The sequence below is a fragment of the Esox lucius genome, chromosome 10 (assembly GCF_011004845.1).
Source record: "Esox lucius isolate fEsoLuc1 chromosome 10, fEsoLuc1.pri, whole genome shotgun sequence".
Lineage (NCBI taxonomy): Eukaryota > Metazoa > Chordata > Actinopteri > Esociformes > Esocidae > Esox > Esox lucius.
This window is the reverse complement of record NC_047578.1, coordinates 2,596,984-2,614,441: the sequence shown is the minus strand read 5'-3', so window position 1 is coordinate 2,614,441 and position 17,458 is coordinate 2,596,984. Positions and strand designations below refer to the sequence as shown.

General features: G+C 44.0%; 1 protein-coding gene across 2 annotated transcripts in view; it reads left to right on the top strand.

Annotated features, from left to right (window-relative positions):
• Positions 1 to 17,458, top strand: part of rims3 (regulating synaptic membrane exocytosis 3) — a 43,203-nt gene that overhangs the window by 2,081 nt on the left and 23,664 nt on the right. For both annotated transcript variants that reach the window (XM_020050475.2, XM_010873153.4), the window contains one exon: positions 13,259 to 13,574. In XM_020050475.2, the coding sequence (XP_019906034.2) occupies positions 13,295 to 13,574 (280 nt within the window). In that variant the 5' untranslated portion in view covers positions 13,259 to 13,294. The remainder of the gene's footprint in view (positions 1 to 13,258; positions 13,575 to 17,458) is intronic.

Genomic DNA, 17,458 nt, shown 5'->3' with positions numbered 1-17,458 from the left:
CTTTTGCAGACAAAGATTTATGTTTCTGTGCAAATAAATCAATTGCAAAACATGCAAGGTGCTATTGGCATCATTTTGGGGCGGAGGCTATTAGAATAATGCCCAGCATGCTTTGCAAGTGTTCATTGTTATGTTTTTATCAGTGTATCAGCCTTTTGGTGTAGGGTGAAAAGTGCCAACAAGATTCTGAGCTGTCATACATTCAAAAAATAAAAACAAATCACAGGTCTGAAAAGTATCTTTTCACCAATTATTGCCTATTGGATTGTAGTTCTGGTTGGTGAAATATAAATAACACCATATGAGATCATTAAAATCCTGCTCTCCTGCACTCATCTCTGCTTCTGGAAACCAAAGGTACCAAATGTCATTTGCCATAACGAAATTAGAAGTTAGATAGTATGAGGTAAAGCATCTAAATGTGTTGGATAGCCAATGGTAGAAGCTCAAACAGTTTAGGTGGAGGAAAGAATAGAATAATAACAATAGAATAGTTGTAGAATAAAACCATGTAATTTTCCCCAGAGGCTGGAGCTGAGTTTGATCCCAATGGCATCTGCTCTGGATACTTTGTAGCTCCTCAGGTTTGAGATTTACACAGGGTCAAAAGGCAGAACTAGATAGAGGATTGTGCGTACGTGTGTTATTTTGTGTGCACATGTGCTGATGTGTGTACGGTGGGATTGCTAAAGCATTGGACTAACACCAGAGCCCGGGTAAAAGAACAGTTTCTGGAGCTGCATACATCTACAGATATTCCCAATCTTCCTGTACTGTATCGCTTGTTCTTTTTTGGGGGGCTTTTCTGCTGGGTATCTAAAGCTTTTTGTGACTTGGGCTTTACAAAAGAAGACTGACTGACTGAGGAAATTGCTGTAAATGTGTTTATTTATGTCTCCAGTATCATACCTTTATTTGCTAAGTACATAACTACATAAACAATGTTTTACTTGGTGTTCTGCTGCTGGTAGGAGACAACATATGTGAAAGACCACGTAATTAGAAAGCAAAGCTCAGATAGTGGTGCTTATGTTTAGTTGCAGGAAGTAATTGCTTATAATGCAAGATCCCGATCAGTGTCCTCACAATGCAAGACTGCAGACAGAATGTCCTCACAATGCAAGACTGTAGACAGAATGTCCTCACAATGCAAGACTGCAGACAGAATGTCCTCACAATGCATGACTACAGACAGAATGTCCTCACCATGCAAGACTACAGACAGAATGTCCTCACAATGCAAGACTGCAGACGGAATGTCCTTACCATGCAAGACTGCAGACAGAATGTCCTCACCATGCAAGACTGCAGACAGAATGTTCTTACCATGCAAGACTGCAGACAGAATGTCTTCACCATGCAAGACTGCAGACAGAATGTCCTTACCATGCAAGACTGTATACAGAATGTCCTTACCATGCAAGACTGTAGACAGAATATCTCACAATTTAAGACTGCAGACAGAATGTCCTTACCATGCAAGACTGTAGACAGAATATTCTCACAATGTAAGACTGCAGAAAGAATGTCCTTACCAAGCAAGACTGTAGACAGAATATTCTCACAATGCAAGACGGCAGACAGAATGTCCTCACAATGCAAGACTGCATACAGAATGTCCCCACGATACAAGACTGCAGACAGAATGTCCTCACAATGCAAGACTGCAGACAGAATGTCCTTACCATGCAAGACTGTATACAGAATGTCCTTACCATGCAAGACTGCAGACAGAATGTCCTCAGAATGCAAGACTGCAGACAGAATGTCCTTATCATGCAAGACTGTAGATAGAATGTCCTTACCATGCAAGACTGCAGACAGAATGTCCTCACAATGCAAGACTGCAAACAGAATGTCCTCACAATGCAAGACTGCAGACAGAATGTCCTTACCATGCAAGACTGCAGACATAATGTCCTTAACATGCAAGACTGCAGACAGAATGTCCTTACCATGCAAGACTGCAGACATAATGTCCTTACCATGCAAGACTGCAGACATAATGTCCTTACCATGCAAGATTGCAGACATAATGTCCTTACCATTCAAGACCACAGGCAGAATGACCTCACAATGCCCTATATCAGCAGCAGAATGCAAGGCCCTATCTGCAAATCTCAAAGGTCCCCAGCATTCAGATCCCTGCTTTTATTCTATTATGGGGCCCTTAGAAATCATGATTGTGTGTCCATGGTGGTGGGCAACAGGGCACTCACTTGGATAGAACTGTCTTACTCTGTCTGTTCCAAATGCCAGTGTCGTGGTGGTGTGGAGTGACTTTTAGGGATCTGAAAAATTTGGCTCACACGCTCAGATGAGCCAAACACAATGCAGCCTAGTGTACTAAAACATTCACCTCAATGATTTGGGAAGAAGGTCTGTAAAAGGGTTTGTCTGGAACGGGACCTCACAGTCCCATTTTGGGTGAGATTAACGTCTGTATGTAAAGTGAAGGCAAATGTCTATCAGTAAAGGAAAGAAAGATGCAGGAGAGATTAACATGGGCTCTGCACAGAAAAGGTTATATTAAATATTGATATTAAAGGGGCATTTACCATAGTATTGAACAGGCATTTCACTATAGTACTAAACAGGCCTTAAACCATAGTGCCAAAGGGGCATTTCACAAATACTGTACTAATAACTAATGTTAGCAATGATACATTTGTGTCATAAAAGCACAAGATCTCCTCTACACAATCTAGAATTAGAATTTTGTGGTAGAATCTACTTGCTTGTGTATTGGACACAAACACTATACCTGCCAGGACATACTCCAGATCATGGTCTTCTTTGAAATGGAGATACAATGAAAACAGCAGAGAACTAGAGCAGATATTATCATAGTAATCACATATTAATCAGTAGGGCTTTGTGTGTCTGTGTGTGTTAGTGTCCGTGTGTGTGTGTGTGTGTGTGTGTGCGTGCGTGTAACTGTGCGTGTGTGTGCATGTGTGTGTGTGTGTGTGTGTGTGTGAGGAGTGTTGAGTTCAGAGTTGAATAGCCCAGACATTGTGGTCGGCATGATCAAAGATGTGTCGTGTTCTCGTACACACACACAAACACATACACTGCCCGCCACAAACACAAAAACACACAAACATAATACAATACAATACAATCAGGTGCAATATTTGGCCAACCCACTTCTGTTTGGTTTGCTAATGAAACCGCCAGGTCATTGTATACTGCATGGCATTCCTTATAGCCACTATATCCTTATAGCCACTAAGTCCTTATAGCCACTAAGTCCTTATAGCCACTATGTCCTTATAGCCACTATGTCCTTATAGCCACTAAGTCCTTATAGCCACTATGTCCTTATAGCCACTATGTCCTTATAGCCACTAAGTCCTTATAGCCACTATGTCCTTATAGCCACTAAGTCCTTATAGCCACTATGTCCTTATAGCCACTATGTCCTTATAGCCACTATGTCCTTATAGCCACTAAGTCCTTATAGCCACTAAGTCCTTATAGCCACTAAGTCCTTATAGCCACTGTGTCCTTATAGTCAACCATGTCATTATATCCAACTATGTCGTTATATCCAACTATGTTGTTATAGCCCACAATACATTGTGATACTCAGTCACCTCCCATTATTGGAACCCTAATAAAGACAATGTATATTGTTGGCACCCTTGATGAAAAAGTCTATAAGCAATAAACAACACAGGAACTGAGTTATATTATTTTACAAAATGTTAATTAATGATTAAAAGCAATCCCCCCCCCCCAAAAAAAAAATTCTCAAGCAAAAGAAATTATGTTTCAAAATTATTGGCACCCTTGTTTTTGCTAATCCTCTAACAGGACGGTTTTATGTTCACACACTCTCATTTGAATAAGACTACTGGTGTGCGTGGGCAAAGAGTTCTGTTGTCATGTCATCTGACCCATCACTGCAGTTAAAAAAAACATGCTTTTTAAGCCAATCACAAACATTTGTTGTCCTGCAATCTTTATGCCTTTGATATTGTGAAAGCAAACTGGTTCTCAACGGCTTACCTGGTTAAATATAGATTTTCATAAAAACGGCATAATATAGTTCAGTCAAGCCACACACCTTTTTCCTGGTCAGTGCATTAAAAAAATTCAAAATTGCAGCATGTTGCAATAAAGCCTTACTTGCTGTAGTGAAGTGAAGCCTTTTGCACAGCAGATATTATGAAAACATCTGGGCACAGTCCTGATGGGATGGGCTGAGTAGGTTCAGTTATTTTTTTTTGCTCATGTCAGATTAAACTATTTAATGCCACTGGGCAAAAATGCTGTTTTATCAGGAGGAAATATTATTTGAGGTTCCTTGAGACTTTTTTGAGTCTATTCTATTAGACTCTCCTTGCCTTTATAGCCTTTTCTATTTCCCAAGATAATGTTTACCAGATAGACACGAACCTATCAGTGACTGAGATTCTCTGTTTAAAAACCACATGATTTGACCCTGCTCTATCTCCAGGGGTACATTCTGTGGAAGGTGCCGCAGGAGTGCCTCTGTACCCCCATTTTCCCATTTTTGCCTGGGAGTGGGGTTAGGAGGCGCTGGTGGTTTTTAAAAAGGGGTTGGAGGGTATGTTTGTCAGAGCTAAGAAAAACAGGCAGGGTGAGCATGAGTCAGGCCAGCCTCATCCGTCAACATCCTCCAACATCTTAGCGTGTTTTCTCCTCCATCTCTCCTAACCCTGTACTCCATCCCTTGGTTCATCCATCCCTCGATTCGTCCATCCCTCGATTCGTCCATCCTTCGGTTCGTCCATCCCTCGATTCGTCCATCCCTCGATTTGTCCATCCCTCGATTCGTCCATCCTTCGATTCATCCATCCTTCGATTCGTCCATCCCTCGATTCCTCCATCCCTCGATTCCTCCATCCCTCGATTCCTCGATTCATCCATCCTTCGATTCGTCCATCCCTCGATTCCTCCATCCTTCGATTCGTCCATCCCTCGATTCCTCCATCCCTCGATTCCTCCATCCCTAGATTCATCCATCCTTCGATTCGTCCATCCCTCGATTCCTCCATCCTTCGATTCGTCCATCCCTCGATTCGTCCATCCCTCGATTCCTTCATCCCTCGATTCCTCCATCCCTCGATTCGTCCATCCTTCGGTTCGTCCCTCCCTCGATTCGTCCATCCCTCGATTTGTCCATCCTTCGATTCGTCCATCCCTCGATTCGTCCATCCCTCGATTCGTCCATCCCTCGATTCCTCCATCCTTCGATTCGTCCATCCCTTGATTCGTTCTTCATCTCTCTGTTCGTCCTCCACCCCCGTCTGCTGTCTGTGTTATATCTGACCAGTCTTTCTCACCCCACTTATTATGTTGCTGATAAAGTAGGGGACGGGTGAATTTTGATTTGCTCCATCTGCTTTGTCAGGTGTGAAGATTGGCCATCGCAATGGAAAGAGGAGCAAATATCCCCATCTAGTGAAAGATGACAGAAGAGAGTGAAAGAGTGTTCTCCTTCCTGGAAGGATTAAATGTATCTTAAATATCCTCCATATGCTGGTTTACAGTTTAAAAATAGATACTGGTCTTGGGTATGAAAAAGGAGGGGATCAAAATGAGGAGATTACACTATTATTTTCCCTGTTATTTTCTATTATTACTACTATTATCTACTATTATTTTCTATTATTACTACTATTATCTACTATTATTTTCTATTATTACTACTATTATCTACTATTATTTTCCCTATTATTTTTTATTATTACTACTATTATGTACTATTATTTTATATTATTACTACTATTATCTATTATTGTTACTATTATGAGGGGTTACAGCAGTATGAGGGGTTACAGGTGTGCAGAGAATAGGGAGGCATTTGGGGTTTTGTGGTCCCACTTCTTGGTGGTTCAAATCCCAGAACAGTTATAGACCTGAAAAGTCACTAAGAGTGAAATGGCCCAGTTGAAGAGATTGAATTGTGTAGAAACTGTAGCATTTACGCTCAGTTTCACACCGGTGACATCAGCCAATGGTTTACTTATACACCGGTGACATCAGCCAATGGTTTACTTATACACCGGTGACATCAGCCAATGGTTTACTTATACACCAGTGACATCAGCCAATGGTTTACTTATACACCGGTGGCATCAGCCAATGGTTTACTTATACACCAGTGACATCAGCCAATGGTTTACTTATACACCGGTGGCATCAGCCAATGGTTTACTTATACACCGGTGGCATCAGCCAATGGTTTACTTATACACCGTTGGCATCAGCCAATGGTTTACTTATACACCGGTGGCATCAGCCAATGGTTTACTTATACACCGGTGGCATCAGCCAATGGTTTACTTATACACCGGTGGCATCAGCCAATGGTCTCGCAGACCCAGAAGGGTGTATCCACATCCAGCTCAGTCCCTCACATTATCGGGGCATCCTTCACCTGATCCCTCAGACATCTGGGACAGCATGCTCAGTCTGTGGCAGGACCCTGCATGCAGTCCACCTCCCTGGTGCTGAGTGCCAAGCAGGGACACCTCAGGCTTCATGTTTCAGGTCTTTGTGAAAACACGGTCACAAAGTACCAGGGCTGTTACAGCAGCCTGAGTATTTACATTATCATGAACACTTCATTGTCTCCATCTTTCATTTGGCTCAACCCCTCCCTTATGTGAATGTGGATGTGTGGACGTGGGTGTGGATGTGGGTGTGGATGTGGGTGTGGATGTATGTGTGTTTGGGTTTGTGTGTGTGGATTTGTGTGAGGGTGTGTGTGTTTGAGAATATGTGTGTATGGATGTCTGTGTGTGTGTGAATGTGCACTGCTATTTTATGGAAGGTAGCTGTTTTGCTGTGAAGGCACAGCAGTGATCTTGACCCAATTCTGGGATGGTTTGTCTGGTGAAACTTTTTTAATCATTGGACCAAAAACAACTCTGCTCTTTTGTATCTGTAAATGGTGTTCTTCTATTAAACATTACGTATTCGGTACGTCTGTGGCTGCCGTGTTGTAAATGATACAGGAAATGCCTCAGAAGGACCATGTGCTGCCATGTTTTTTGTTGCCCTGCCATGAACTGTAGATACTGTGGATCATTGAGTTATGTTTAAGGATCAATTGGCTCATCGACTGCTGCCTCCTGATGGTTTTGTAATTATCTCTGTGAAAGCACCAAAGCTGTCGAGGCTGATGAGGTCAAATCAGAAGTCCCTGACTTATGAAAAAAGTTGGAGTTTGGACCTCCAGGAGGGTATTTACAGGAACAGAGTTAAAATGCACAGGAGGTTAAATCTATAACTTTGTCTCTTTCTCTGTTAACACGAGGTGTCCCCTAACAGTGAAATGCTTTATTACGGAAAGAGTAAAAGCAGAAGGTATTAACACAAAGAATAAATTCACAGCATCTCTCACTATAACAATTACTAAGAACACTAAAAAGTTATTTTGTTTTATGTACTATTGCAAAAAATTATTAGAAGCAGCGAAGTGTGTGTGTGTGCTGAATGTGTGTGTGTGTGCTGAATGTGTGTGTGCTGAGTGTGTGTGTGTGTGTGCGTGGCATGTAGTGTATGTGTAAGTGTGTTTGTGTGGGCGATGTCTTTTGTCTGCACATATCATTAAATACTATCGGGATTGTGCAAAACGGGCGTTTGTTAATCTTAGTCTTTTGGCCTGAAGGTGCCCAGCCTTAGGCAATGTGTCTCAATGCACTGATTTCCCTGCTGTAGGGTTCGAGTTAGGTGCAGTAACTGCAGTCAGCTGTGATATCCTGGATGCAGTAATTGCAGAGAAACAAATAAATGTGACGCGCTATAGTTCTACTGCCCTCGGACTGAGGTATTCTTTGTAAGGCTGGTCTGTGTGTGAGGTATTCTATGTAAGGCTTGTCTGTGTGTGAGGTATTCTTTGTAAGGCTGGTCTGTGTGTGAGGTATTCTTTGTAAGGCTGGTCTGTGTGTGAGGTATTCTATGTAAGGCTGGTCTGTGTGTGAGGTATTCTTTGTAAGGCTGGTCTGTGTGTGAGGTATTCTATGTAAGGCTGGTCTGTGTGTGAGGTATTCTTTGTAAGGTTGGTCTGTGTGTGAGGTATTCTTTGTAAGGCTGGTCTGTGTGTGAGGTATTCTATGTAAGGCTGGTCTGTGTGTGAGGTATTCTATGTAAGGCTGGTCTGTGTGTGAGGTATTCTTTGTAAGGCTGGTCTGTGTGTGAGGTATTCTATGTAAGGCTGGTCTGTTTGTGAGGTATTCTATGTAAGGCTGGTCTGTGTGTGAGGTATTCTTTGTAAGGCTGGTCTGTGTGTGAGGTATTCTATGTAAGGCTGGTCTGTGTGTGAGGTATTCTATGTAAGGCTGGTCTGTGTGTGAGGTATTCTATGTAAGGCTGGTCTGTGTGTGAGGTATTCTATGTAAGGCTGGTCTGTTTGTGAGGTATTCTATGTAAGGCTGGTCTGTGTGTGAGGTATTCTTTGTAAGGCTGGTCTGTGTGTGAGGTATTCTATGTAAGGCTGGTCTGTGTGTGAGGTATTCTTTGTAAGGCTGGTCTGTGTGTGAGGTATTCTATGTAAGGCTGGTCTGTGTGTGAGGTATTCTTTGTAAGGCTGGTCTGTGTGTGAGGTATTCTTTGTAAGGCTGGTCTGTGTGTGAGGTATTCTATGTAAGGCTGGTCTGTGTGTGAGGTATTCTATGTAAGGCTGGTCTGTTTGTGAGGTATTCTATGTAAGGCTGGTCTGTGTGTGAGGTATTCTTTGTAAGGTTGGTCTGTGTGTGAGGTATTCTATGTAAGGCTGGTCTGTGTGAGGTATTCTATGTAAGGCTGGTCTGTGTGTGAGGTATTCTATGTAAGGCTGGTCTGTGTGTGAGGTATTCTTTGTAAGGCTGGTCTGTGTGTGAGATAAACATTCTGAGTTTGGCCTGCGGGAAGTCCTCATAGTCTGGCAGTCACACGTTGTGTTGTCATTATGGTCAAGAACAGACTCTTCCTTTCTGCCTTTTAATGGTTCTAGTGCCAAGTAATGAAAAAAAAACCACCAGTTGCTTTCTTTCTCTGCCTTATTTTGTACTTTTTGTCAGTGGTTGTCAAACTTCAAAGACCCTTAGAACTTTCCTAATGTTGTTGTAGCTCCCCTCAGGGCGAGGACCTCTATTGGTTGTACAATAAATGTGAGATAGAGGGGTTAAAGGTAGCTTTTGTCCACTCAAAATGACTGCGGCACAAGTAGAGAACCAATTACATCAGGCCTTGTACCACTCCCAAAGATTGTGTCCTCAGACTACATGCTGAGTGTGTGCATTTAATGACCTGTAACATTACTGACTCGTTTTGAATACATTACGCAAGATACAGTGCCGCAGATTATGAGTGGACTGGTAGCTATATCATTAGCCCTCTCGCTCTCTCTCTCTCTCTCTCTCTCTCTCTCTCTCTGTCACTGTCTCTCTCTGTCTCCTTCTGTCCATCTCTCTGTCCATTTCAACCTCTCCCCATCTCTCACAATCTCTCTCTTTGTCCCTTTCTCTTCATCTCTCTCTCTGTCTGTGTGTGTGTGATTTTTGTGTGTATGTGTCTATCTGTGTCTGTCTGTGTGTGTGTGTGTGTGTGTGTGTGTACAGTTGGCTCAGTCTCTCTTTGGCAGAGTAAGTGTGTGTGTTTCTGTCAGTGTGTATACTGGAGCTGTAAACACAGTCTTCTGCCCTGTGGTCAAGAGCCCCTCCTTCAACACACACACACACACACACACACACACACACACACACACACGCGCACGGTCATGAGGCCAGACACCAACATGGCCCAAGCAGGCGCTGAGGCATATCACCATGGTAACCTCCACAGTATGTGTGTTCCGGCTTCTGCTCACCATTCTGCCTTGTGTGATCACACACACACAGAAATAAATGTAATTTTAATTGCATTGCAGATTTCCTAAATGCATTTGCTTTCCCAAACACTGGGCCCAAACCCTAATAGGATCAAGCCAGGGCAGGTGTGGACGGAACACGACTCCCTGTCGCAGGACACCTTAACAGGAGGGTTTCAAAGCCACCACAGCTATTTTACAGTAGAATCCGGGTGCCAAGGAGAGGCTGTTGAAAGGGAAACAATGGAAGCCATCACAATGACTCTTACTCATCTTGACAGTACAGTAATGGTGTTTGTTTCCATCCTGCTGGGTGGAGTGTCTGTTGAGACTGGAGAGGGAAAGATGATGAGCATGGGGGAGAGTTAAAAGGGTTTAGAGATGCTTAGAGAGGGCTGGAGAGAGGCTGAGGGAGAGAGAGAGAAAGAGAGAGAGAGGCTGAGGGAGAAAGAGAGGCTGAAAGAGAGGGTGAGAGAGAGAGAGAGAGGGTGAGAGGGAGAGGGAGAGAGAGAGGCTGAGAGAGAGGGTGAGGGGGAGTGAGAGAGACGCTGAGGCTGAGGGGGGAGAGGGAGAGAGAGAGGGTGAGGGAAGGGTTGGGTCAGCTATGTGGAAGGTGAACAGAACATGCTGATAAAAATGAGAGTGGGGGAGTCGGCAAACTGTCCGTCTGTTGACTGGATGATAAATTAGTTTCCACACACACACACACACACACACACACACACACACACAAAACATATACATAAACACACACACACACACACACAAAACATATACACACATACACACACACACACACACACACGGCCTGAGATGTGTCAACATTTAAATCACGACGGATAGGCTACAGCTGAAAGCCCCTCCTCTCTCAACTCATACAAGGCTAAGGTAACCTGGTAACACATCTTCAACCTACTGAGTAAGACAGGGAGTAAGACAGGGAGTAAGACAGGGAGTAAGACAGGGAGTAAGACAGGACGGGAGACAGATGGAGAGGGAGAGACAGAGAGACGGGAAGAGAGGGGGGCGAGGGAGCGATAATGGGAGGATGAGACTGTGTTTGGGTTTGTGTGTGAGGATATATTCAGATAGGCAGGAATCTGTCACTAGCCACACGGTTAGCTATTTCAATCGCCCTAATGGTTAAAGTTGGACTCAGCAAAACGTTTTGCGTATACAGTATTTCATATTGCTGAGTCTTGGGACTGGGGGAAGGGAAGTCATGTTACATTGCCTACATTCTACTATAGCTCAAACCTCTGTTGCTACAGCAGCCATCTCCACAGCAACCATCACTACAGCAGCCATTGACAAGGCAACCATTGACAAGGCAACCATCTCCACAGCAGCCATCACTGGACAGCAGCTAGTCACTGTTTGCTCTGTAACCAAAAAAAAGGTTTTGTTAATTCCACAATTATCTGTTTAAAAAAAAAGGAAGCTCAAAATGCATGATTATAAGGATCTTGAACTGGCGATCCAGAGGAGAGGTTGAAGAAGTCTCAAGGGGTTAAGGAGGACAGAACGGGAGAAAAGAGAAGACCATTGATTCACTTGACATCATCTCTTTTTTCCTAGTTGCTTTTCTCTTGCCCCCCCCCCCTTTCTAACTATCCCTCCCTCACCCCCTACTCACTCCTCCCTCCCAAACAGAAGTTCATGCAGTCATTGTACAAGCAGTAGTCCTGTTACCGTCTCACAGAACCATTGGAGTGAGAATGAACATAAAACTGGTTGTTTTGGATCCAGGAGGTTGACTGCTGTTCCTAGCCATGGTCCGTTTGACCTTTGACTAAAATAGTGTGGGTTTATACTCGCTAAACCATGCATGCGTGTGTGTGAGTGTGTATGTAGCCTGCTGCATGGAGTTAATATTTTATTGGATGTGACACAGTGCTCTTCTGAGAGGCTGATAGTTCCATGTAGGGAAAACATCACGTTGTCTGTGTCCCATATGACACACTATCCCCGTCCTTCACCACTTCTGAGCACTACAGGGGGATAGGGGTCCATTTGGGAAACACACGTTTTCTCTATTCTCAGCCTGTTTCCTCCTTTAGACCTAAGATGATCCAAAATGTAGGAGACAGAAATACAGAGAGACAAAAAGAGAGAGAATGACAGAGAGAGACAGAGAGAATGAGACAGGGGGTCTGGTGTTCTTTGTGTTTACAGTATGTTTGATGTTTACCTGTTATAGAGAGAGGCTGATGAACATAGAACGTGGTAGATGAAGAGAGAGGTAGAAAAGAAAGAGTGGTAGATGAAGAGAGAGGTAGAAAAGAGAGAGTGGTAGATAAAGAGTGAGGTAGAAAAGAGAGAGTGGTAGATAAAGAGTGAGGTAGAAGAGAGAACGAGAGAGGAGGAAGAGCAGAGAGAGTTATGAGAGATGGAGAGGGGAGGGTAAAGAGAAGTGTTGATGAGTATGAGAGCAGAATGTGTGTATAAGGGAAGCTGGCAGCCACAGAGCCCTGCTCTAATCACTGCTGTGGATCTCTGCTGTGAGGAGACAAGGAGAGGAGGAGAGGAGAGGAAGATTTTAAAGGTCTATACCTTAGACTGCAGTTAGGAAGGCCACAGATGTTTGTGTCTCAACAGAGTAGAGTAGCTGTGTGAAGTGGAGGTTTGTGTCGTTTCGATCTGTTGCTGTGTGTGTGTGTGTGTGTGTGTGTGTGTGTCGGGCCAGCAAGCGGGGGCCCCTGCTATGATGGTTAACTCTCTAGTTTGATCATCTGAAGGTTTTAAGGTCAAACAGAAAAAGTCTTCAATATAACACTGTGGACCAATGGCAGCTGACAGCGTCATCCCACAGCAACTGGTCTGATATGGCATTTCCAAACCCTTCTGTCTGTTGTGTGTCTGTTGTGTGTCTGTGGTGTGTGTGTTGTGTGTCTGTGGTGTGTCTGTTGTGTGTCTGTTGTGTGTCGGTTGTGTTTCTTTGGTGTGTCTGTTGTGTGTCTGTTGTGTGTCTGTGATGTGTCTGTTGTCTGTCTGTGGTGTGTCTGTTGTGTGTCTGTCGTGTGTCTGTTGTGTGTGTGTTTATTGTGTATGAACGGTTTGTGTACACATGCTTTTTGTCCATGTGTGAGACATTGAGTATACAGCAACATTTTAATGTCTTCAAACCCAAACAATTTTATTAATCAAAGTCTAGAATTATTTAGTCTCGAATTATTGTTACTGTTTATGTTAAAGTTACAAAAATAACAGCTGAGAGATGGAACTTCTCAACCCGTCTTTCTTCCAGCAATCTAGAACAGAAATAACGTGTGATATTCTGTATCTGAGGAGATCCACACAAGACACACGTTTTCATCCGGCATGAATTAATAGTGTTCTTCTTATTTTTGTTCTTGCTCTTCTTGTACCACTTGTTCTTCTTTACCTACTTTAGAAACATGAATCCCATTGCTCCTCTCTCCCTCCCTCCAGCCCCAGTCCTGTCCTCTAACTGCCCTGAAGCACAACATGATGCTCAGCAGTTCTGTCGAGGTTCCCAGTCCGAGCCATGGAGGCCTGCCCGACGTCTCCGGGATGACGGCGGCCGCGGCCAGGAACGTCATCCGGTCCTCCAGCATCTCGGGAGCCATGTACAACCTGGAGAAAAGCCCTGGGGCCGCCAGCGGGCCGGGTGAGGCGGGAACCCTGGCCGGGAACAAGAAGAGACGCTCCAGTCTGGGGGCCAAGATGGTGGCCATCGTGGGGTTGTCGCAGTGGAGCAAAAGCACCTTGCAGCTCAACCAGCAAGGTCAGTTTCATGGCGATTTCCCTGCTTTCAGTGGTGTGGTTTGAGTAGTTTTGATGCACTGGTAGCCATTTTGGATTATCCATCAGATCTATCATCCCGCAACTCAATCAGGAAGGTCAGTGGTGTTTGTGGATTGTTCATGGGTTGTTGCTGAGATGTTGGAGGACATTTTGGATCGGTGAGCATCCTGCAGCTTAACCAGCAAGGTCAATGTGATTATTTTCACTGGCCAAGGTTCATTAAGATGGAGAAAGTCAGGTATGACCTCGTCATTTTAACTTGCAGAGTTTTAAACTGCACTGCCCAACATTGTTCCATGTGCCAATAAATCAGAAGAATCTATTTATTTGTTACTGCAAATTTCTGCGGTTTTATGACAATACAAGAAATGAGAGAGAACATAGAGAACAATTCTTAACACAGCAAATTTGGCAAGCTGTGCTTTCGTTGTGAGAATGGCGGCCGCCATCTTCATGCACCTTGGCAACTGGTCGTTTAGGAAGTGTTTGCTGGACATTTTCAAGGAGTCGTAAATCATCTCATTGATTAAACTTATATGTCAGTATGACAAAGTGGACAAGAGTTGGTGGCCATTTTGAAACAGGGATCTGTTGACGTATAGGTGTTTTACAATCAGATCCCACTGGGAAATTGTTCTGCGATCCAACAATTACAATTGTTTTCTACTTAATACTTCTTGTCTTGTATTCCCTCAAATGTGTGTTGTCTCTTCCATTTGGCAGTGTGTGGAGAATTGCAGGATGTTAACTCTCAAGCTAAAACAGATCCCAATACACGCACTGCTTGTTGTAAAACTCCTATGATGTTCTTAAAGTGAGGGGTCCACTGATGAATTTGATGTCATAAAAAGGGTATTTCTTTAATAGGTTATTGTCACCTGAGCCCCTAGTCAAGAGTGAACAAAACTCTGAAAAGAGTAATGTAATTGTTACAGGCTGTTTTTATGTTCTTACTGTGCAGGGAATGTTCGCTTCTTCAGTCTTTCTTAAGCACGCTGTCTCTTTTACCAGCCTCGTTGAAAATACTCCTTTCTCTGCGGTTGTTTGGGCAGTACTTGATCTTCTTCTATTCCCGTCATTAACTCGTAATCTCTCACCATTCCTGTTAGGTCAGAGTGACTTTGTCTCTGTCTGTCTAGTGCAAGTTGTTCTTGCCTCCTGCCAGTCCTATCTGTATTTCCCATCTTCTGCTGTTCTTCTCTCTCTTCATGTCCTTCAAGGCTTTCTGACTTCTTTCTTCTCTCTGTTCATGACACTCCTTACCGTAGTCTTTTTGAAATACATCCTGGTGCCTTTCAGATGTGCTAGTCTGAGAGAATAACCTGTTTAAATGTGGGACAATATGAATCTATCGGTCAGAAAATGACAGGCTGATGTGGGTTTTCGTTGAGTCTGATGTTTTATACATTTCCGGTTAAAGACCAGTTGAAGTTTTTTGACCAATTCATTCTGTGTGTTAAAAGCAGTAGGTAGTTTTTTCTGCCTCAAAGAATTCAGTGTTTCATGTGGCCTGGCTACAGCAGATACGCCAAGAGGAAGCCACACAGCCCAGCCACATACAGCTAATATCTGGTTGTCATATTGCCTGGGACTAACAAAGGACAACATAACACTCCGTTCCTCTGACGGGATTGGCTGATGGCAGCCGACTCACTGCCTGAAGTAGAAGGACACTCAAACAAACAATGGTTTACAAAGACATGGTGGCTGTGGCAGAGTTTGGTGTTTCTGGAGACAGCAGCGTTGTGCTGGTTACAGAAGCAGGAGCACCGTTGTGCCGGTTGAAGGGCTGTAATAACTGGTTGCTCGGTGCTTCCCGACAATATGGACACAACATAACCTGTTGTTATGTTGTCTCCGGTCGGGTGTAATTAGTGTTGCTGTGGTGAAATATTTCCCAGGGGAGGTTTCTCCCTCAATGACAGCATAAAAAAATCTCAGCATGTCCAAGTCTGAGAAGGGGAAGGTAGAGATGGTTGGTTGTAGTCCTGAGGGCTACACTTCATGTCGATTGATGTCACAAACCCACACACAGACGCACACACACACACACACAGACACACACACACACACACACACACACACGCGCACACAGACACACACACACACGCAGACACACATACACACACGCACACACAGACACACACACACACGCAGACACACATACACACACACACACACACGCACACGCACACACAGACACACACACACACGCACACACAGACACACACACACACACGCAGACACACATACACACACACACACACACAGATTCACAGGGAACGAGGGACAGGGAGAAATGCAGAGCGAGACCGAGGACGGGAGAGATGGAGAGGGAGGTGTGGAAAGATAAAGAGAGGAGAAAAAGATGAAGAGAGAGTTTGAGGAGGTGATTGAAAGGGAATGGTGAGTAACAGAGAGAGAGGCTGACCTCAGCGTCTCCTCTGCCAGCTCTGACTCAGGGACCATATGGTGGAGAGGTGTTGGCATGTCTCACACACACACGCGGTGCTACTGTATTTGGCAAAAAGAGTTCTGCATTACCTTTACAGCTCACCCATCTACACCCACACCCCTCCTCTAGCTTACACTTCACACACACACACATAAATACCCAGGCTGGCTCAGCTGCTCAGGGAGACGTCAATACCTTCACCAGGGGGGGGTCATGTACCCCGGGTGTTTGTGCAGAAGAAAACACGTGAGGGAGAAAGGACACAGGGTCTAAATGAAGCTGTTTTCATATTGTTTCTCCACCATCAGACAGACAGACAGATACACAGACAGACAGGCAGACAGACAGACAGACAGACCAGACAGACAGACAGACCAGACAGACAAAACAGACAGACAGACAGACAGACCAGACAGACAGACAGACAGACAGACCAGACAGACAAAACAGACAGACAGACCAGACCGACAGGCCAGACAGACAGACAGACAGGCAGACAGACCAGACAGACCAGACAGACCAGACAGACAGACAGACAGACAGACAAAACAGACAGACCAGACAGACCAGACAGACAGACCAGATAGACAGACAGGCAGACAGACAGACCGACAGACCAGACAGACAGACAGACAGACCAGACAGACAAATAGACAGACCAGACTGAAAAACAGACCAGACAGACAGACCAGACAGACAGACAGACCAGACAGACAGACAGACCAGACAGACAGACAGACAGGTGCTGCCGAACAGGTTACTGGTGACAGATTCATTGATGTGGTTGATGGGGTGGGTTGGACCTGGTGGCAGCCTATGGTTGACTCACTTCATCAGTCTTCTGAACCAATCAGACCTCAGTGGAACCCCAGAGACAAATGGATTAGACAGGAGTAGATGAGAGGAGAAAAGAGGAGAAAGAGTTAATAGGGGACAGAGCGGGTTGAAGGAAAGGAGAGAAATGAGGCAAAATGGCAGTAGAGAAAGAGCGAGGGGGAGATGGTCTGTCACTGTCTGGACGTCTTCATAATAAACCACCAGTAAGTCCCAACAACCCAGAGTATCATTTAAAAAAAAAAGCATGACACTTAAAACAGTTTTTTTTATCTGAACGGTCCAAATATTTCTTGAACTATGCAGCATTATTTATTGCCATCTTGTGATTTAAATGGTATTTTGTGTGTGTCTATATACAATTGGTCTACAGTATATATTGCATTGCTTTTATGAGATGATGAACCAAACAAAAATAAACACACTCTTACACGCACATTAGGCTATATTGTGCTGAAGTTTGTAATGTCTTTTCAAATACAATTGGGTTACAGAAAACATATTTCTCCCATAGAATTAATCCAGTGGGAGGAACCATCAAATACCATGTTGTTAAAATGTGGAATTCTCATTAA